The sequence below is a fragment of the Anomaloglossus baeobatrachus genome, chromosome 5 (genome assembly GCF_048569485.1).
Source record: "Anomaloglossus baeobatrachus isolate aAnoBae1 chromosome 5, aAnoBae1.hap1, whole genome shotgun sequence".
NCBI classification, from domain to species: Eukaryota; Metazoa; Chordata; class Amphibia; order Anura; family Aromobatidae; genus Anomaloglossus; species Anomaloglossus baeobatrachus.
Window position 1 is genome coordinate 268,888,262 of NC_134357.1, and position 22,936 is coordinate 268,911,197.

The 22,936-nt window shown below is 48.5% G+C and overlaps 1 protein-coding gene across 2 annotated transcripts in view; it reads right to left on the reverse strand.

Annotated features, from left to right (window-relative positions):
- LOC142309955 (proteoglycan 3-like) overlaps positions 1–22,936 on the reverse strand; it is a 41,884-nt gene that overhangs the window by 8,069 nt on the left and 10,879 nt on the right. Inside the window, exons 3-4 of one of the 2 annotated variants that reach the window (XM_075347426.1) lie at positions 9,650–9,784; positions 2,366–2,650 (exon numbers count right to left, since the gene is read on the reverse strand). In XM_075347426.1, coding sequence (XP_075203541.1) covers positions 2,549–2,650; positions 9,650–9,784 — 237 coding nt within the window. In that variant the 3' untranslated portion in view covers positions 2,366–2,548. Of the gene's footprint in view, positions 1–2,365; positions 2,651–9,649; positions 9,785–22,936 lie in introns of those variants that run through there. The other variant, XM_075347425.1, reaches the window with a different exon arrangement.

The following is a 22,936-nucleotide window of genomic DNA, read 5'->3' on the forward strand; positions in this document are numbered from 1 at the left end:
AGGAGCAGTCAGAGCCGAGAAGTGAGGGATGAACTGGCGGTAGTAGTTGGCGAATCCCAGGAAGCGTTGGATTGCCTTCAGTCCAGAAGGAGGAGGCCAGTTGAGAATGGAGGAGACCTTCTTTGGATCCATCTGCAGTCCGGTATCAGAGATGATGTACCCCAGGAAGGGGAGAGAAGACTGCTCAAAGACACACTTCTCATACTTCGCGTACAGACGATTCTCTCTCAGTCTTTGTAGAACCAGCTGCACGTTCTCTCTGTGGGTCTGGAGGTCCGGAGAGAAGACAAGGATGTCATCCAGATATACTACCACACAGAGGTAAAGAAGGTCCCGGAAGACGTCGTTCACCAGTTCTTGAAAGACGGCTGGGGCGTTACACAGGCCGAAGGGCATCACGCAGTATTCATAGTGCCCATCGCGAGTGTTGAACGCGGTCTTCCATTCGTCCCCAGAGCGGATGCGGACCAGATTGTAAGCACCCCGAAGATCCAGCTTGGTGAACACACGAGCTCCTCTAAGCCGGTCAAACAATTCAGGGATGAGCGGCAGAGGGTACTTGTTTTTTACGGTGATTTGATTCAAACCCCGGTAGTCTATGCATGGGCGTAAGTCGCCCTCTTTCTTCTTGACAAAGAAGAAACCTGCTCCAGCAGGAGAGGAGGATCTCCGGATGAATCCCCTTGCCAGGCTCTCTGTGATGTAAGTAGACATGGCCCTTGTTTCGGCAGGAGACAATGGATATATCCGTCCTCGAGGTGGTGTAGTTCCAGGGAGCAGGTCGATGGCACAATCGTAGGGACGATGTGGCGGAAGTACCTCGGATTCCTTTTTATCAAAGACGTCTGCAAAGGACCAATAGGCCGAGGGCAGCCCCGGTAGGTTCTCTGGAACCGGAGGTCGTCGGATGGGTTGTATGGTCTTCAGGCACTTCTCATGGCACGAAGAGCCCCATCGGGTGATTTCGCCAGTGCCCCAGCTGACTGATGGTTCGTGTGTCCGCAACCAGGGAAGTCCCAGCAGGATTTGATGGGACATGTGTGGGAGGACGTAGAGAGCGATGTTCTCGGTGTGCAGGGCACCAATACGCAGTTCTACCGGCTTGGTGATCCAGGAGATGGTGTCAGAGAGGGGTCTCCCATCCACAGAGGCAATCACGAGGGGCTTGTCAAGTGGAGTAACAGGCACCTGGTACTTGTCCACCGTGGCCTGCTGGATGAAATTGCCTGCTGCCCCGGAATCGAGGTATGCCTCAGCCGTGAACCGCGTCTCTCCCGTTGTCACTTGCACAGTCCATGTAACCGGGTCTGAGAGAGTCCCAGCACCTAGGGTGGCCTCTCCTACCAACCCTAGGCTTTGGAGTTTCCCGGCCTCTCAGGACAGGAGCGCAGCAGGTGTGTGTCCTCTCCGCAGTAAAAGCAGAGGCCCTTGGCGAGCCGCTCAGCTCTACGTTGTTCAGACTGCCGCACTCTGTCGATCTGCATGGGCTCGTGGACGGGGACCCCAGCTGTCGAAGACTGAAGTACGGCGGGCTTCTGCGGAGGAGAGGAATGCCGTACCGGTCGTCTCTCACGGGACACTTCCTTGGATCGCTCCTGAAAGCGGATGTCCACTCGAGTCGCTAGGGTAATAAGGGCATCCAGGGTGGTCGGTACGTCACGACCCGCCAGCTCATCTTTAATTCGCCCCGAGAGTCCTTCCCAGAAGGCGGCGGTTAGGGCCTCGTTGTTCCACCCGAGTTCCGAAGCCAAGGTGCGAAACCGGATTGCGTATTGGCCCACCGTCAGAGTCCCCTGACGCAGCCGGAGAAGAGACGAGGCAGACGCGGAGGCGCGTCCGGGCTCATCAAAGGTGCCACGGAATGCCTGCAGGAAGTCCTGGATGTTCGTGGTCACAGGATCCCCCTTCTCCCACAAGGGGTTCATCCACGCCAGTGCCTCACCCTCTAGATGGGACATGATGAAGGCGACCTTGGCTTGATCAGAGGCAAACAAATGCGGCAGCTGCGTGAAATGGAGGGAGCATTGGTTTAAGAATCCCCTGCAGGTCTTGGGGTCTCCGGCGTACCGGGGTGGTGAGGCCAAACGAAGTCTGGAAGTATCTGAAGAAGTCGCCACGGGAGCTGGAGCCGTGGCTTGACTAGTGGAGGCCCGGGATGCTGAAGACGTGACTGCCGCTTGTAGCGTGTTCAGGCGGGCGTCCACAGAAGACATAAATTGCAGCATGCGGGTCTGAGTCTCACGCTGGCGTTGGAGTTCCTCCTGTACGGCTGCTAGTGCTGCAGCGGGATCCATGGCCTGATCTTACTGTCAGGGCCAGGTGGACGGGCAGACCCAGGAGGTGGATCCACTGGGCCGAACTCCTAGATGGTGGTAAGGGGTCCGGTAGCTGGAGCACTATAGGCAGCAGAACAGTCCGTGCACAGGAGTATAACGGAGAAGTCCCTGGGACTACGGAGTCACTGGTGGTAGTCCGGGTGACGCAGCTCAGGTTCGGAAGCCGAGAAGATGTCAGGCGGGGTCCGGAACCTTTGGAGCGAGATGACAGGTCACCGCAGGGATCCGAGATGGTACGGACTGTCAGGATGGCAGATGGACTGCGTTCGGGGTTCGGGATTCGGTCTGGACCGGATGGCGAGGCAGGCACGGCTCTACAAGAGAGATAGGTGAGTATATACACATATACACCAGGAGACCTGACTCCTAGCTTAGGAAACACGAAGATCAGGCCCCGCCCCCTTGGACATAAACCCCCTTTATACCCTGTACCTGCTTTGCATCATTTCCTGTTAATGGACGCTGGCCCTTTAAGAAAGGGTCAATGACCGCGCGCGCGCCCTAATGCGCATGCGCATGGCCCGAGTGCCAGAAGCCAGAGCAGGAAGCTGCGAGGAGGAAGCAGCAGGGCTAGGATGGGGCCGTGAAGCCGACGGACGCCGGGTGCGGGGACCAGGACGCTGGGGACGCGCTGGCAAGGGGTGCTGGAGAGCGGGGAGCGGCGGTGACCGGACCAAGGAACCGGGAAGCGAGACGGGGGACCCGGGGAGCGTGACAGGTGAGCCGGAGGGCAGCACAGGGGACCCGGGGAGCGTGACAGGTAGGCTAAGAAGAGTTAATCTCTTCTGCTCTGCTTGTTAGTAGAGATGAGCGAGACTTTAGAGGTTTGTTTGTGTAGCACCCAGGGATACGGGGAACTTTGTTCCGGGCAATGTCTCTCTTGGAAATGTCACGGTGATGGCCGTTACCCGGTTCCGTACCCTGGGCCCTTTTTGTAATGGGGATATTTATAGGGGAGAATATGATAATGTTCACATGTGACGCCTCTTGCTGTGTTACGGCTAAGTGTAGGGAGCCGCCGCTGCAGAATGTCTCTACTGGGGCTGGTGGTATTGGCAGCTAGAATGGTAGTCCCTCCGCAAGTAGGGTTTTGCCCCAGAGGGTGTATGGTACAGTGGGCGTCGAAAGAAGGTAGTCCACACAGGTGTTCAGTGCAACTGGTTTACACACTGCTGAAGATGTTAACTGCTTGCCCGAGGCTGGCTGGTCTCGCCTTCAGGTCTCCTTCTTCCTAGTACCAGTTTGGTTCTCTGGTACCTTCTTCCCCTGCACCTGTCTCTGGTAAGTGGGTCCCCGTGGTATAGAACAACTGGGGGCTCCCCGTTCTGTGGTTTGTCTACTTCTGTCCACCTGACGATAGTGTGAACCCTGTGGGGTTGGAGTCTCTGGTCCTGTCCCCGGTTCTCCCTTTGCTACTGAGTCTTCGGATTCTTTAGGGTCAGCAAGGTCCTTGATGGTCCCCTTGCTGTTCAGGTGTTAACAGGTCGGCTTGAAGCTCTTTCCTGTCCTAGGGTCCTGTACCCCGCCGGTGCATAGCTCCGGGAGTACTCCACCGTACTCCACTGGCAACCACTTCTCCTGGGTACCAGGTCACCATTAACCCGAGTCAGGTCGTCACTTTGCTTCCACCTTCACTCCTCACCTGTCTGACACGTTCTCACTACTCTCCACTTTCTCTGCAGTTCTGACTACTGACTTCCTGTGTTCTCCCTGTCCACAGTCTGCCCCTCCCACCTGGTCAACTAGTGGACTAGATTGGCTCCACCTTTAGGCGGCCATCCATTGGTCCGACCCTACCTGGGTACCATTGTATGGGGGAATGTTGGGGAAAACTGGGATTACCTGGGTTTTTGTTGGTACCGGCACTGGGGTTCTGGGTCCCTAAGGCGGTAGGTCCTGCATCCTGGTGGGGATGCAGAACCTTGTAGCACCCTAATCGTCTCAGGGGCGCTATATTTGCTGTCAGCAAACAAGTCTAGCTCCACAGGCTCGAGCTTGACCCGAACCCCGGATCAAGTCACAGATTGGCAGTTTGAGTCTCTGCCCACATACAGTCAGCCATAAGCAGATCATTTCCAGGGGAGGGTAGGTGGTCTTTTTCAAAGTTTTTTTTTTCTGTTGCACCCTATATGTGATCACGCTGTTGTTATCAACAGGGTGCGCTGTTCAAACACTAAAGTGGCTCACACAGGGCTGAGTACCAAGCGTATCTGAGCACAGCTTTGCTCGTGCGAGTTTTGTTCGCACGTAAAGGATCCGAAAGCGAACCATGATTTTTAAATTTGGAATTCGGTTCGAAAACCGAACTTCAGGTTCGCTCATCTCTACTTGTTAGTCTCTTTTCATCACATATTGTAGGGGAGCAAGTCACATCTGCTCCCCTCCTATATATGCTGGCTAGATCCTTCCATAAGTACCTAATATACGAGATCACTACACAAGTAATATCAAAAAGACGTGCTTTATTATATAAATGCAAGTAGAAAGACCACACATGAAATTGAATACAAAAATACAAAGACCAACAAAAGACATGAAATGACAACCTCTAAAAACATTTAAAAACCAAATATATTGGTGCAAATGAAGTAACCCACATTATTTATATATATTATGTATATATATATTTACTTAGAATGGAAAATGACAAGTTCATAAACAGGACAATCTTATACACAAGTCCAAAATAACCGTCGAGGTCACACCACAGATTTATATAGAATGCACCCCCACAGCAAAAAGAATGAAAAACCAAAACTTAGGGCATAGGATTAAGCTGATGCTCTAAGATGAAGTGTACATTTTCATACCTAGGAGATCCCACTTTTATGTGGTGTCCCCCCCATTCTACATATACTTATTTTTCATCAAAACTGGCCTCCCACTTAATGTTTTTAGAGGTTGTCATTTCATGTCTTTTGTTGGTCTTTGTATTTTTGTATTCAAATTTCATGTGTGGTTTTTCTATTTGCATTAAGAAAATAAATCACATCTTTTTGATATTACTTGTGTGGTGATCCCGTATATTAGGTACGCTCTCTTCTCCAATTCAACATGTATTTTTTCATTCCTAGGAGATCCCCCCCCCCCCCCGTTCTACAAAGGTTCCATAAGTAAAGAAATTGGTGGAATGTGATGGCATAATCAAGCCCCAGTACAATGTCCCACAGTGGAGTTATTTCAAAGCTCTTAGGGGCACTTTGCACACTACGACATCGCAAGCCTATGCTTGCGATGCCGAGCGCGATAGTCCCCGCCCCCGTCGCAGCTGCGATCTCTTGTGATAGCTGCCGTAGCGAACATTATCGCTACGGCAGCTTCACATGCACTCACCTGCCCTGCGACGTCGCTCTGGCTGGCGACCCACCTCCTTATTAAGGGGGCGGGTCGTGCGGCATCATAGCGACGTCACACGGCAGGCGGCCAATAGAAGCGGAGGGGCGGACGTAAACATCCCGCCCACCATCTTCCTTCCGCATAGCTGGCGTGAGCCGCAGGATGCAGGTAGGAGATGTTCCTCGCTCCTGCGGCTTCACACACAGCGACGTGTGCTGCTGCAGGAACGAGGAACAACATCATAACATCGGTCATTTCCAAATTATGGAAATGACTGACACTACACCGATGATACGATTACGACGATTTTGCGCTCGTTAATCGTATCAAAAAGGCTTTACACACTACGATATCGCCTGCGACGCCGGATGTGCGTCACTTTCAATTTGACGCCACCGACATCGCACCTGCGATGTTGTAGTGTGCAAAGTACCCCTAAGACCCAGCTATCACAATTCTTTAATAGTATTGGTTTTCTCTTACTGACCAAAGGGAACATTTGGGCCCTTACACCCTAGACTTGGGTACGACCGCAGCCCGTGTACCTATCACAGTTACGCCATTGATGTCCCATATTAAATCTTTATATACAATCCAAGGAAATTACATGACTCATTACTGTAAGTATTGTGAGACTGTGACCGGGGTTGTCTATGACGGCCGGTACGTCTCGCCCCGGTTGTGCTCCCTCCATGTATAGAAAGCAACTCCACTCCAGGGTTAATGCTGTTTCCCTGCAGGCTGAAAGGAGGGTTAAAAGGAAACAGGAACATGGGCGTGGGTCCCTAGTGTGAGGGAGTGAACACAACTCCCTGAGTTTCTGCCAGAGAAAGACATGTGTGCTGTTTTGGACTTTTGGTTTGTGCAATAAACCGTGTGCTGTGACCATTGGTGCCTGGATCCCGTGTCTTCTGCCGCGCAGCTGACCACGCTACCTCACAGATAGTGGAGAATGCGGACATGCCAGCCCGGTGAGGTGTAGCATCCATCCCTGGTGACCCAGCAGCGCATGTCCTGGATTCGAGCGGCTATACTACAGCCCAAACCCGGCGACGCCATGGAGGACATACTAAAGCAGCTGGCTCAGGCTAATGCACAGCAACAACAGACCAATGCACACCTGCTCCGGTCGTTGGATCGTCAGCAGCAATCCTTGCAATTGCAGGAACAAAGGCACCAAGAACAGATGGTTCTCCTGGCCAAGTCGATCCGTGCCGGACCGGCAGCAACAACCCCGGGACCGGGTGACGACGGCAGCGTCCGGAAAACGGTGAGACAAGCGTTGCAAAAGATGACCCCGGGGGATGATGTGGAAGCGTTCCTGGCGGTGTTTGAGCGGGTGGCCGAGCGGGAAAAGCTGCCGACCCCCCAGTGGGCTGAGGTATTGTCGCCCTATCTGACGGGGGAGCCCCAAAAAGCGTACCTGGACCTCTGTACCGAGGACGCCATAGAATATGAGACCCTGAAAGCCGAAATACTTGCTTGGTTGGGGGTGAATACCTATGTACGGGCTCAGCGGGTAAATCAGTGGTTCTATGAGGAAGTCAAACCCGTATGCTCCCAGGCCTATGACTTGTTGCATCTGGTAAAGAAGTGGTTGCAGCCTGACACTCTGAGCCCTGCGCAAATGGTGGAAAGGGTAGTGGTTGATCGCTTTGTGCGCACTTTACCCGTCACCATTCAACGGTGGGTAGGACAGGGCGACCCAAGTACCCTGGACCAATTAGTGTGCCTGGTGGAGCGGCATGTGGCTACGCAGGACTTGATACGGGACACTGAGACTTTGCATGCCGCCCGTCGGTCCGGCCCCTCCAAGCCTCGGGCCAAGGATCCACCGCTGACACCGGTGCGGGAGTCCGCTACCATCCCGTCTGAGGCCGCGCAAAGCGGCCGCTACAATAGACAAGCCACCGTGCGGACCTTTAAACCCGGGGATCGGGTGTTGGTATTGATCCCCACGGCGGAGAGTAAATTCCTGGCTCAGTGGCAAGGCCCCTACGAGATAAAGGAAAGAATCGGGGTGGTCAACTATAAGGTATTGCAGCCCGGTAGGCGGAAACCTGAACAAATATACCATGTCAACCTGTTAAAACCTTGGCAGGAACGGGAAAGCCTGATGGTTGATTTTTCCCCATCTCCCTCCTCTTCGGGTCGTTCAAACCCGGCTCCAGCGACCTCCGGAGAGGACGAACCGGAAGTAAGGATTGGAGAAGCCTTCACCAAGCAACAGAGGCGAGAGGCCAGACGGCTGGTTCAGCAGAACCCCGATGTCTTCTCCGAGCTGCCTGGTAGGACAAGTCTGATACGACATGACATTGTCACCGAGCCTCACCTGAAGGTACGCCTGAAGCCATACCGGGTACCGGAGGCTCGAAGACAAGCCATATCAGAGGAAGTGAAGACAATGCTACGCCTGGGGGTCATCGAAAAATCCCGGAGTGAATGGGCTAGTCCCATTGTCCTAATACCAAAACCAGATGGCTCCTTAAGGTTCTGCAATGACTTTAGGAGATTGAACGAAATATCCAAGTTCGATCTCTACCCCATGCCCCGGGTGGATGAGCTGATTGATAGGCTGGGACAGGCGCGATATTTCACCACGCTCGACCTGACCAAGGGGTACTGGCAGGTGCCACTGACGGAGTCCGCCAAGGAGAAAACCGCTTTTGTTACGCCGGAGGGTCTCTTCCACTATGTTGTCTTGCCTTTTGGGTTACATGGCGCTCCGGCCACGTTCCAGAGGTTGATGGACTTGGTGCTGGAACCCCACCAGGCGTATGCATCAGCGTACCTTGATGACATCACTATTTACAGCTCTGAGTGGCAGACCCACTTGGAACAGGTACAAGCGGTGGTGAACGCGCTCCGAACAGCCGGATTGACAGCTAATCCCAAGAAATGTGCGTTGGGGCTCACGGAAGCCCGCTACTTGGGCTACGTAATAGGCCAAGGAGTGATTAAGCCCCAAATTAACAAAGTTGAGGCGATCCAGAAGTGGCCTAGACCCCTGACCACGAAGCAGATTAGGGCCTTCCTGGGTATCGTGGGGTACTACAGGAGGTTTGTAAAAAATTTTGCGGGACTATCGGCCCCCTTGATGGACCTTCTCAAAGGCAAGAAGTCCGTCATGGTGCGCTGGACTCCGCAGGCCGAGGACTCCTTCCGGGCCCTGAAGGGGGTCCTGTGCGGACAGCCCGTTCTTGTCAACCCTGATTTCCAGAAGGAGTTCGTAGTACAGACTGACGCCTCTGAGGTCGGCCTGGGGGCAGTGCTGTCTCAGGTGGTTCAGGGGGAGGATCACCCCGTCACCTTCTTAAGTAGGAAGCTCACCCCTCCCGAGCGGAATTATAGCATAGTGGAGAAGGAGTGCCTGGCGATCAAGTGGGCCTTGGAGTCCCTACGCTATTACCTGCTGGGACGGCAGTTTCGCTTGGTGACTGATCACTCTCCGCTGGTTTGGATGAGGTCCGCCAAGGAACGGAATGCCCGGGTTACCCGGTGGTTCCTTTCTCTGCAGAACTTCTGGTTTACGGTTGAACACCGGGCCGGTAGGTTGCAGGGCAACGCCGATGGCTTGTCCCGCGGCCAGTGTTTGATGGCGGGAGTTCAACCCCGCACGCTTGAACTGAGGGGGGGGTATGTGAGACTGTGACCGGGGTTGTCTATGACGGCCGGTACGTCTCGCCCCGGTTGTGCTCCCTCCATGTATAGAAAGCAACTCCACTCCAGGGTTAATGCTGTTTCCCTGCAGGCTGAAAGGAGGGTTAAAAGGAAACAGGAACATGGGCGTGGGTCCCTAGTATGAGGGAGTGAACACAACTCCCTGAGTTTCTGCCAGAGAAAGACATATGTGCTGTTTTGGACTTTTGGTTTGTGCAATAAACCGTGTGCTGTGACCATTGGTGCCTGAATCCCGTGTCTTCTGCCGCGCAGCCGACCACGCTACCTCACAGTATATAATATGTTGTAGTACTTACTGTTTTTTTCTTCCAAATACCAATCCAAACATAGCTGGAATTTTTCACAATTCCTTTGACGAATCTTTGCAGAAAACTATTTATTCTACTGCTATGGATGGAGCTCAGATCACCTCTCCAGTTACGACAGACACGCTATGAAAGAAAATAAATGCATAGGAAAGGTTAATCTTGTATCCTCATACTGATATAGGTACAGTATATAATGGTGAACAGGTATGTGTGGAACATGGAGGATAAGGATATATCTGCTACTTGTAGAGATCCTTGAAGGGAATATGTCACCACACAATAACACAGTTTGAAGAGTATCTCACCAGGGTTTTGCTGGTTTTTGCTTCTCCATGTGAGAGCAGCATAATGTGGGGGCAGAAACCCTAAATCTAGCACTGGGTATCTTATGGGGCTTCTTACTGTAGCTTTGAGAACATTACTGTTTCATGTGCTGTGCTTTAAGGCTGCTTTCACACTACGTTTTTTTAACATGCCTCATGAACTTTTTTTGCGGCAAAAGAGGATCCTGTTTTTGCAAAGAAAAACGCATGCAAACGCATGTGTTATTTTACCGGATTCTGTCACTTGAAGTTTATGGGCAGGCATTGGAGTCATGTGATCGGGAGTGAGGGGAACTGAACGTGATAGACTGGAAATTCAGACGCAGCTGGGGGCAAAAGAGAGAGAGAGGAGAGGAGAGAGTGAGAGAAGAAAGAGAGGAGAGGAGAGAAGGAGGAGAGAGGAGAGAGAAGAGAGGAGAGGAGAGAGGAGAGAGAGAAGAGAGGAGAAGAGAGAGGAGAGAGAGGAGAGAGTAGAGAGGAGGAGAGAGGAGAAAGAGCAGAGAGGAGAGAGAAAAGAGAAGAGAGGAGAAAGGAGAGAGGAGAGAGAGGAGAGAGGAGAGAGATGAGAGAGGAGAGAGAGGAGAGAGGAGAGAGAGGAAAGAGAGACAAGAGAGAGGAAGAGAGAGGAGAGAAGAGAGAGAAAAGAGGAGAGAAGAGAGAGAAAAGAGGAGAGAAGAGAGGAGAGAGAGAAGAGAGAGGAGAGAAGAGAGAGAAAAGATGAGAGAAGAGAGAAGAGAGGAGAGAGGAAGAGAGAGGAGAGTGTGGCACCCCAGGGTTGCCACAGTAACAACACAAAGGGTTAACTCCCCACATACAACACCAAGACCTCCTGGCCAGAAGGGGGAGACCAAGCTGCTTCCCTGTATATTCTGGTGGAGGGAGGAAATGGTCAGGAGTAGTTTCAGTTTGGAAGTTCAGTGCAGAGCACTGAGGAGACAGGATCTCTGCAGGTTGGAAGCTGGCTTTAGCTCACCTCAGGATCCACTGACCAATTCCAGGCCTAGCTGAGGGTCTGAGGAAAGGAGAAAACGTACACAGAGGAACATTCCTGGGAGGCAGAGCATTGCTGAGCTCATCCCCAGTGGAGCACACAGAACGGATGCTGGATCCGAGACTGCAGGTTACATACTGCACAGTTACCACCAGAGAAGTGAAGATTCCAGATCTTTCACCTGTACCACAGACACAAGCAACAAACGCAGAGTTCAGGAACATACTAGTAAGGACTCGAGTTGCCTGTCAGGTCGGTACCTAGGAGCAGAGCAGAGCAGAGCCAGCTGCATAGTTCACTCAGCAGCGGGGCCACAGACACACAGTGCAGGCAAGGAAGCCAAAACGGCCCGGCTGGGTGGGAGAAACCCTGAACCCCTCACAGACTCCGTGGACAGTACTCTGCTGAATACCATCATCAGTAAAGGACAAAGAAACTGCAAAACCGTGAGTCTGCCTGTTTATTGTGCTCGTGTCCTGCACTCCCCCCATAGACTACTATCACACTGCCCCGGGGAAAAGGCTCTACCCGTGGGGAGCCGTCCCATCTCAAGCTGCCTTCCATCACCCCCGGAGGTTCTGCAGCAGCGGTGGTCATCTCTGATCACATTCCACCGGTGGCGTCACGAACATAACCCCCCTTTTTATTGTGGAACCAGGGAGCACAGACCGGGTCACGACACCGTGATCCCCTTTCCAGAAGCGACCCCTTGGCCCGGTTCTGGGTATCCCCTTAACCCCTGGCGACACAACTTTGGCGTCACGAACAGGATGCGGACTGGACCCGGCTGCAACCCGGGTGACGTGTGCCTGTAAAGACTTATTGCATCGCATAAAAGACTTGCAGTGTGAATTGTTGCAACAAAGAACGGACTTTAAACTTTGCAAAGATACCTGGAAAAATCCAAAAACATCATTGGTAAAATTTTCCAGGCGCCATCTTTAATCACGCCATTACCTGCTACACGCGGGAGAACAGCGCGCCTAAAGTAAGACTCCGCCTACCGCTTGCAGAGGAGGTGCGCTCGGTGCTGCGACTCGAACGAAAACGCAGAAAAGTGTCCCAGGCTTGCTGTCAAGAAGACTGGTGAAATTAACTAAGGGGGCGCAAAGATGTCGCAGCAGGGAGACGCTGTTGTACCCGGCGGTGCAGCGGCACCTATCATGCCGTTCCTGATGCCGTACACCCCGGGTGCAGTGTGGCTGCCGCAGTACTCAGGTGAGCCCAACACACTTAATGACTTTATCGGAAAGCTAAAAATCTACTTCAGCATGTACCCCCTGACAGAAGCTCAGCGTGTTGGTATGCTTATGGGACAGTTAACCGGCAATGCCCAGCGGGAGGCTACATCCTGGCCGGATGATGCAAAGGACACTGTAGAGCATATAATAGCTGGACTAAAAGCAGCTTTTGAATCCACTGCTGGCAGCCGGGCTAAAATGAGGTTCTTTGGATGCAAGCAAAAACCTAGAGAGAGCGCAAGAGACTTTGCCTTAAACTTGCAGGAGGCGCTCAGAGCACTTAAATTAGCAGAACCTGCCTTAGCCCCTGGAGCAGATAAGCTGCTGATAGACCAATTCCTGGATGGACTCTCATCCCCTTCCCACCGGGGACAACTGAGCATGATGGTGATCCAGGATCCAGGACTAACATTTGCCCAGCTAAAGGATAGAGCCATCCGCCTCCAGCAGGTGGAGGAGCCGCAGGATATAGACTCTGTTCAACACCTTACAGTGGCACCCAAGCAGCCAGTAGTGCCGGTGACATCGGCCATGTCAGCGGCTGTTGCTAACCACCTTCAGCCGATCACTAATGAGGCTCTACATCAAAAGCTTGAAGCCCTTACAGACACTGTTGCTTCCATGGCTAGAATCGTCCAGGAGCTGCGTGGATCCAAGTCTGCACCCAAGATTGAGCTGGCGACCAGCAAGGAGGATGTCCCATGGATGAGGCCTAGGAGATACCAAGCGACGAGAGGACGACCCAGCGACCGCTACCAGCCGGATGGACAGCCCATTTGCCGCCGTTGCAAGGAGCCAGGTCACTTTGCCCGTGAATGTGCTTTAAATGGGGATCCCCTGGGGAGGCGGGCCGCTCCTCAGGAATGAACTCTCAAGGTCCTTCACCCTGGCACGACAAGTATGTGGGGGGACGTCCAGTCATCCCCATCGTGCTGGATGGCATTCCACTCAACGCCTTGCTGGACACTGGTTCCCAAATAACATCAATTCCGCATGTCCTTTATAAGAGGTACTGGGCTGATTCAGACGTTAGCAGTGGTCCATCTAATGTTGCATTGAATATGTTGAGGATAAAGAATTGAGTATCCAAAAATACTTAATTCAGCCATTTCATAGACTCAGTTATATAGTTCAGTAGATGTGAACTAACTCACATATTTGTGAATGCTTTTGTTTCTTACTAACATGTATATATGTATATTGCATATTCAGTGTATTTTCCTTAGACTCAGTATATACTATATGTATAGCTTGAAAATGGCCACCATTTCCTGGTTTACACCCAAGACAGATGGACAAAGAGAAATTCCTGGAGTCTAGACTTACCAATCAACGGAGAATATGCAGATCTCTCTACGTCATGAAGCCCTGACTTACGATATTTGATTGGACTAAAACTTTTGTTCACACCCCCTTACTGTTTGGTCTAGAGTCTCTTTCAAACAATAAAGAACACACTTGGTCAAGAGCCCGTCATGGAGATAGACATAACTGACTTGCTGTGCAGTTATTTTTCATTCTCGCGTGCACACATGACATTTTAATTAGAAGCAGCAGCCGGATATCGAGAGATCCTTTGAGTCTCATCATCATCGTCATTCTGACCTTGACAGCTGGCGACCACGAAGGGACTACCGTAAAGGGTGAGTCAGAGCTTCCATTTTCCGGACGTCTGGGGGCTACTCCACAAGTATCCAGGTGTCGCTTGATAGGATTGATCACCCTTCATTTCGCAGGTAACCATCATATACATTGTGTGTGCTGTTTTACCTGTGGTTCGAGAGACACCTGGCGAAAGTGGGTGGTCACTAGTCCGGAGAATGGTAGTGCACCGGAGACCTAACGGTGTGACTGTCACCCGCCGGTGGGCTAGAAGGACCCAGTCCCCATAGGGGCTAGGGGTAGGTTGTAAAGTATCCGGCTGTCTGTAATTAGAAATGGGGGGCTTTTTCTTGAGTAGCTGTTTTTATTTGTATAAAGTGTATAGTTGGTCAGGCTTGTGGTTTCTCTGTTTGGTTCTCGGAGAGTTGGTTGTCTGTTATTGTTCACGGAGGGAGAGAAAGTCTTTGTTCTGTGTCTGCAGCCTCTGAGAACAAAGAATGCGAGGGGGGAGCAGAAGCAGCTACATCTTTACATTCTTACACTCAGAGGAAGCAAAAAGAGGGGGGCCATATGTCCACCAGCTGCTTGAGGCAGAGCGGAGATCAAGTTACACAGCTCGGTCTCTTCTGTCATTTAGCTAAGAAGCAAGGGGGGTGGAGGGTGAAGAGGCAGATACCGGGTGTTAAAACAGCGCAGCTCTTTGGAGAGAGGAGGGGTCAGTGGAGGTGGCTGCAGTCTTTGTATACTACATTAAGTTGTAATGATTTGAAAGAAAAACAAGTGTTATTTTAGTTTGGATTTGAGAGAAATTAACGGGTTCATGCATTTTTCAGTTTTTTTAACTTGTTTGTTTTTGAACAGAAGTATGAGAACTAGCGATTCCCCTGTGTTGCGGACACAGCCACTGTTTGTTAGATATTAAACATTAGATATTAAATATTAGATATTAAATATTAAATATTAAGTGTTGAATGTTGAATGTTGGATAGATAATAAACGAGGCGGGAAGGGTTCTGTTAACTTAAAGTGGATTTAGCGTATTCCTCTGCGTTTTAAACGTGAGCCACTGTTATGAGCAGGTAGGTCTTCATAACGAGGCAGGAAAGGAACTCACTTTAGTTGAGGTAAGGGTGCTGGAGTTAGCGGATTCTCATGCGTATTAGACGCGAGTCACTGTCAGCGTGTTACAAACGCGGACGAGACGAGAAAGGACTCCATTGGAACGGCCGATCCAATTAAGCACTGTATACTCTGTTCAAAAGATAAATATGTTGTTTTTTAGTAGAAGCTGAGAACGCTGTCACCCTAGTTACAAAAAACGGAAAAAATATAAAAGATTGCAAAAAGTTGTGTAATATCGTTGTACTACCACTAGATGGCAGGCTGCAACCCATGTATTGAAGTTCAGATTAATCTGTAGTGAGTTTATAATGAAGAACAAAGACCCCATTCACTGTGTGTTGCTGTTTGTAGAATCACTAAATGTTTTTCTCTAGCGGTGCCTTATTGTTCTTCTCTAGAAGTCATTATATCTGGTGCTAATCATATCTCTTTTGTATGCTGGAATGCAAATTTACAGGCACTAAAGTATCCCTGGTTTACTACGTAGTTCCAGCCACTCCCAGTACACCCAGGGAGTCACAACATGGATGCTGCACCCGGAAGTCAGGTGCCTGGAACTTCCTGTGGCAGCCGTCTTGCTACACCCACTGATGGCAGTACACCTCATAAGCCACACCCCTCGCAATGGCTCTTTGTTCAAAGCTCTCCACCCATCCCCGGTGGGAGGTGTTCTGTGGTATATATGACTAACACATTTGAATAAGTATAAATTGTATATTTGTTTACTCAGTTATCCCATAAATGCAAGTCAAAGATAAGTGACATTTTTACAGAAATGATGTGGAAATAGATCTGTTCACATAAAATTAATTGGTATTTTAGAAGTCCTGCAGCATTATATCATAAAATAAAATAGAGGAAGGTAAATATATATATCTTTGTATTATGTTAGTTAATTTAAAACAAAAATTGTAAACGACTTACCCCTACTGATGTCAAAATGTATCAAATCCATTTGTAAAAAAGGAATTAGGAAAAATGTATAATGTATTCAATGTAGATATGGGTAATGGATGTGTTCCCTGCTATGTTTTTGTTATAACAAAGGATGAGTTTTTTTTCCTCCTTCCTTTTTCACTTTTAAGAAGTAAGAATGGAATGTGTCTTTCCCCAATAGTGACGTAAGTTTGGTTTAACCCTTAGAGTTCAGGATTTCCCATTTTTAGTTTGCTGTTTATACCTGAATAGGGAATATTAAATTTTATGGGATGTGCGATATAATTTGTGTTGTTTTGTGCTTAATGGCGATTTATTTGAACAATATATTTTTATTTTGTGACTCTATCACCTTTTCTGTTTTTATGATTATTTCTACACAATTCATATATTTTTGCAAGTTAGTTGCCCAGTCACAGCTGTCATTTCATCATGTCTCAGTTGTTTTTACTATGAAAGGTTTTTCTTTTCTTTATGGATACAGTGTTGTTTATTGTAAGTTTTGAAATTTCCCAGTAATGTATAGTGTTGTGAGATGTACGTTATTTTCAGTGTTTGTTCATTTTAGGTTTTAGTATGTGGCTAATTTATTACCTGCTGTTTTATTTTTTCTTTTAGGGAATACCAGTATACAAATGCTGAATTTTGCCATATTGGTAAATAAACAATTAAACATGGGGGGAATAAGGTATTAATTATATTCTCCAGTTTCTTGGAGGGCGCAGCAGGCATATTAGATAGGTTTTGAAGTTGACCTTGGTTTTGAAGCTGACCTTTTTCCCATAGGTTATGTTTATTAGATTACTATGAGGTATATCTGTTAACTGAAATAGGAAAGTTTTGTCTTATATGTTTATTTGTTTATTTATTTGTTTGTTTATTTATGTAGTATTCTCAGTCATGTGAGGTATAGATGACCACTAACTGTATTATGATCAGAGATGAAGTTATAAGAATGATCTAATGTATATTTTTTAGTTTTTGTTTTTATAGATGAAACCAGATGGTGGTCGATTCTGCACTGGATATGCTGCTGTTTACACCACATGAGGTAGTCTAAATTCGACCACTCCCTCCAATCCTATTGATACAGGAGACAGTGATGCATTAAATGCCCTCTCTAGATGGGTAGAACAGGAGTGGGTAAGAGTCTTTAGAGGTGTATGTAGGTTGTAGATTTTTTCCTGTTGTCAAATTAATTAGGTATGCCGAAAAGAAGGTCTAGATCTGAGCTGATGGATTCGGATGGAGATCCTTGCACAGGTGCAGCTGACCAAGAAGCAGTGAACGGGCCTAGAGTTGAGAGTCTTTCACCAATACCGACCATGCCTTGGTGACATTGGTCACGTCAGTGATTTCTGTTACTCCTTGTGTTCTTAAATCCCTACAGGAACAAGCGATACAACAAGGAATGGACTGTGACATGCAAGGAGCCAGCTGACTGAGGAAGGTCTGTGGACAAAGGGTGGTAAGCTTTCTCTGCCATGAGAGCTCTTCTTAATGATGGCCCAGGTAACACCTGTGAAAGACAATTGTCAGTGTGTGCTTTGGTGACACCGGGTTCAGTACCCAGGTGGGCAGATTCACCCAGTCTTGTGAGACAAGTGCCTAGAACGAAGTGAGAAAAAAAAAAACTGTAAAGAGTCCGTAGAAACACCCTGTACCTACTCTACCCATTCTTAGAGACTGCAAACTGATTATAGATGTATATCATGAGCACGTTGTATGCAAGTCTGTGCGTGTTGTGTAAATTTTTCTCCAGGTTTGGTCAGAGGTATTCCAGTGCAGAAAACGACATTATTGTTGAGAAGCACATGAAGGTGGTATGTAAAGAAAAATGTGTTTACAAAAAGTGTATATTTTATAGAAAAGTGGAAACTAGTAAATCGTGTACAAAATGTATATGTTTTGTTTTCTTTTTGCAATAAGCAGGTTTTTATGTAAGATGTTTTTTGGTTTAGCATAGGCATGTATATTTTTATAATTGACTGAATAGTGTGCTAAACAGGTGTATTCTCCCAATTCCAGATCTTAAATCAGAGCTATTAGCATATGGTCTCCAGTCAGGAGACTGATTGATCCTAAAGGACAAGCGAGAAAGAGCCATGAGTCAACACTAGATGAGCCGATCCAACCATAGAAACATCTATGGATCAACACCTCGCATTGCAGAAGGGTTAATCGACCGGAGCTGCACTGAGCGTTCTGCTCATACTTATCCTTTTCAGAAAACCCTGTACAGTCTTAGACCAGCATTGCCAGAACAGTTAGAAGAGAGGACTTAGAGAACCTTGAGACATGGGAAAGTCCAACTACAAAGGGTGAGGACTCGCCTAGGAGTCCTTGGTCTCAAACCGGTGAAGAAAACCCCTTTCCCCTTTCCGCCCATGTTTCAACGTTCAGTTAGGCAGGTTTTTCAACAGATCTTTCTACCTCTCTTCCTAAGGGAACACAGTACCCTTAGAATTTAGAAATGGCAGAAGTAAGTCTTTAGGGGGGACTGTTGAGGATAAAGAATTGAGTATCCAAAAATACTTAATTCAGCCATTTCATAGACTCAGTTATATAGTTCAGTAGATGTGAACTAACTCACATATTTGTGAATGCTTTTGTTTCTTACTAACATGTATATATGTATATTGCATATTCAGTGTATTTTCCTTAGACTCAGTATATACTGTATGTATAGCTTGAAAATGGCCACCATTTCCTGGTTTACACCCAAGACAGATGGACAAAGAGAAATTCCTGGAGTCTAGACTTACCAATCAACGGAGAATATGCAGATCTCTCTACGTCATGAAGCCCTGACTTACGATATTTGATTGGACTAAAACTTTTGTTCACACCCCCTTACTGTTTGGTCTAGAGTCTCTTTCAAACAATAAAGAACACACTTGGTCAAGAGCCCGTCATGGAGATAGACATAACTGACTTGCTGTGCAGTTATTTTTCATTCTCGCGTGCACACATGACATTTTAATTAGAAGCAGCAGCCGGATATCGAGAGATCCTTTGAGTCTCATCATCATCGTCATTCTGACCTTGACAAATATATGGGCTAGCAATGGTGAATTAGTACCACAGGTTGGTTTCAGAGAAATGACCATTAAGATTGGGAGAGTAGAATTGCAGAATCAGGGTATTATCATTGTTGATGTTGACCGACGAGAACGTGAACCAACTATGCTGCTAGGAATGAATGTAATTGAAAATTGTTTTGCAGAGGTAATTACTGTCTTGCAGCAGATCGTCGAGACTGCCAAACCTGGGCAACAGAGACTCCTGCAGAAGGAAATTAAAGCCTTGATGCTGAAGCAGCAGGTAGAAATGTCAGGAGGTGAAATTGGCAGTGCAAGGGTAAGTGACCCAATACCTATTGTAATTCCTCCCAAAACAGAAATGCTGGTCTGGTGTAGAGCCGCAATAGGCATCAGAGGGCGAGACTATCAGGCCCTGGTAGAACCCGTGTACTCAGACAGTAGGCCCACTGTACTGACGGCCAGAGGCATAGTTGAGGTACACAGGGGAAGAGTGCCAATACGCCTTCTAAATTGTGGGGAAGATGAGGTCACCCTACCAAAGTATGCTACCATGGCTAAGCTATATACGGTTGATAACAACGCCATCACCACCGTTGAGCCCTTGAAGCCGTCAAGTCAGGCGGAAGACAATGGCTCAGAGGGAAAGCTGGAGGATTGGTGCCAAAAGCTACATGTAGGTACCGATTCTACACCCTCCCATCAAAAGCATGGAGTATACAGGGTAGTGAATGAATATGAACAAATATTCAGCAAACACCCATTAGACTTTGGGCAGATCAAAGGGGTAGAGCACACTATACCCACAGGTAACCATCCACCCATAAAGGAGAGGTATAGACCAGTACCACCAGCTCACTACCAATGCGCCAAAGACATGCTCAAAGAAATGAAAGAAGCAGGGGTAATAAGAGACAGTTGTAGCCCCTGGGCAGCCCCACTAGTGCTAGTTAAGAAAAAAGATGGGACCATGAGGATGTGTGTAGACTACAGACGGATCAACCGCATTACACACAAGGATGCATACCCATTACCTAGGATAGAAGAGTCATTGGCTGCATTAAAATCCGCTACTTACTTTTCCACCCTAGATCTGACTAGTGGGTATTGGCAAGTTCCTGTGGCAGAGGCTGATAAGGAGAAGACAGCATTCACCACGCCGATGGGCCTCTGTGAGTTCAATTGTATGCCGTTTGGACTCTGCAACGCACCTGGAACCTTCCAGCGACTGATGGAGTGCTGCCTAGGACATAAGAACTTTGAAACTGTCCTCCTGTACCTGGATGACGTCATAGTCTACTCCAAGACCTATGAACAGCATCTACAAGACCTGGCAGAAGTGTTTGAAGCCTTATCCGGATACGGCATGAAAATCAAGCCATCCAAGTGTCACCTTCTAAAGCCAAGGGTACAGTACCTGGGACATGTCGTGAGCTCAGAAGGGGTAGCACCAGATCCTGAAAAAGTTACCGTGATCAGAGATTGGCCGAGACCCACCAGCGTGAAAGAGGTGAGGCAATTCCTGGGACTGGTAGGCTACTATAGAAGATTTATAAAAGGGTTCACGAAGTTAGCAGCTCCCCTACAAGACATCCTGGTAGGACAGTCAAAGAAGTCTGCAGCCCGAAATCCTCCTTTCCAGTGGAGTGATGAGAAAGAAGAGTCCTTTAAGAAGTTGAAGTGGGCACTGACAGGAGAAGAGATCCTGGCATATCCAGATTACCATCAACCCTTCATTTTGTACACGGATGCCAGCAACGTGGGACTGGGAGCAGTATTGTCTCAAAGGCAGGAAGGCAAAGAGAAAGTTATTGCCTTTGCAAGCAGGAAGCTCCGGCCTACAGAAAGAAACCCAGAGAATTACAGCTCCTTCAAGTTAGAACTACTGGCAGTAGTTTGGGCTGTAACAGAGCGTTTCAAACACTACCTGGCAGCTGCAGAATTTACCATCTTTACTGACAACAATCCGTTGACCCACCTGGACTCTGCAAAATTAGGTGCGCTGGAACAGCGATGGATAGCCCGACTGTCAAACTACAACTTTGTCATCAAGTACAGGGCAGGCCACAAGAATGGGAATGCAGATGCCTTATCCCGGATGCCACACTCGGGGGACGTGGAAGAGGAACCGGAGGGACTGGAAGAAATTGAGCTGCCGGCCTTTCACCATCCTAAGGTGGGACAGTATCAACCGAGTGTCTACCAAAAACAACAGCAGGCAACTCTCAACCCATTAGCACACCACGGATGGGCTGACACACAAGACAGCGATCCAGCTGTGAAGCTAGTGAAAGAACTGCTTACACAACAAGGTGCATACCCTAATCAGAATGCCCCAGCTGAGACACAACATCTCTGGAAAGAGAGAGGTAAATTTTTCCTGTACCAAGGGAAGCTCTGTAGAAGGCACACCAATCCAAAAACACATGAGTTGGTCTGGCAGATCATCGTGCCCAAGAGAGACGTCAAGATGGTTCTGGAAGCTTACCACGACGGTGCTGGTCATTTTGGTTGGAAAAAGTTGGAAGTGCTCTTAAGAGAAAGATTCTACTGGGTTGGCATGAGAAAATCAATTGAAGATTGGTGTAGAAAATGCGGACTGTGCAACCTCAGAAGAAAGGATCAACAGAACCAGAGAGCTCCACTCCAGTCCATAGTAACCAAGCAACCACTCGAGCTAGTCGCATTAGACCACGTCAAGTTGTCACCAAGCCGGTCCGGCTATGTCTATGCCTTAACCATCGTGGACCATTACTCACGCTTCTTAGTGGTGGTACCCGTGAAAGACCTTACAGCTAGAACAGCAGCTAAAGCATTCCAGACGTACTTTTGCAGACCCCATGGTTACCCAGAACAAGTCCTTGCAGATCAAGGTCCAGCTTTCGAATCACAGATCTTCCAAGAATTCTGCAACATGTATGGCTGTAAAAAGATCCGCACAACAGCATACCATCCCCAAACAAATGGCTTATGTGAGAAGATGAACCATATTGTGATTGACCTGTTGAAGACCTTACCAGAGTCAGAAAGAAATCAATGGCCAGAGAAATTGCCAGACTTGGTGGACTTGTACAATCATGTCCCGGTGAGTTCTACAAACTGCACCCCCGCTTACCTTATGCGTGCAAGGCCCGGTAAACTGCCAATTGATTTAGATATGGGAATTCTGAAGCCAGATGCAGAAGTTCAAGAATCCAATTGGGATACCCTACGTCAGCAGCAGTATCGCCAAGTACAAGAGTGCGTAGAGAAAAGTCTCCAACAAGCTAGGGGAAGACAGGAGAGAAACTTCAACCAGCATGCTCTAGCAACCCCATTGCAACCTGGTGACCAAGTTCTCAAGAGGAAGCGGCGCACAAACAAATTGGATAATCAGTGGGAAACCACCCCATATACAGTCTTACCATCCAGTATGGATAATCCCAAAGTGTGTCTAATCAGTAAGGATGAAGGAAGGACATCAGCTGTCGTGTCAAGAGATCAACTCAAACCGTGTCCTGAAACCCTGAAGACACCAGAAGTCACCTTACCCATACAGGTACAACCTGTCAAAAAGGAAGAAGATGTATTCCATACAGTCTTAGGAGATTTCCCAAAAACATGGCCAAATTACTATGGAGCAGTAGTAGTCCCAATGATCGCCTTCCCTCAAGTGGTGGAACCACAATCAGAACCCATACCACAAGAAGTCTCAAGACAAGAAGAACTGGAAGTTGAAACCGTAGAGGAAGAACAGATTCCTGGTCCCAGTGAGCTTGCCAGTCCTACAGTCAGTCCACTATCCTCACAAGTACCAGAAACACCAAATAGGTACACTTCCACTCACACCATTATGCTAAGTACACCCAGTACACCAGCAGTACGCAGGTCACAGCGTAGTACTCAGGGTCAGATACCAGCAAGATATAAAGACTAATGTGGAATTGCATATAAAATGTACATATGTTATAATGTTTATATGAAAAACCGTAACAGTTTAGTGTACAGAAGAGGTGAGAGAAGAGTGGTGTAAGGTGGCA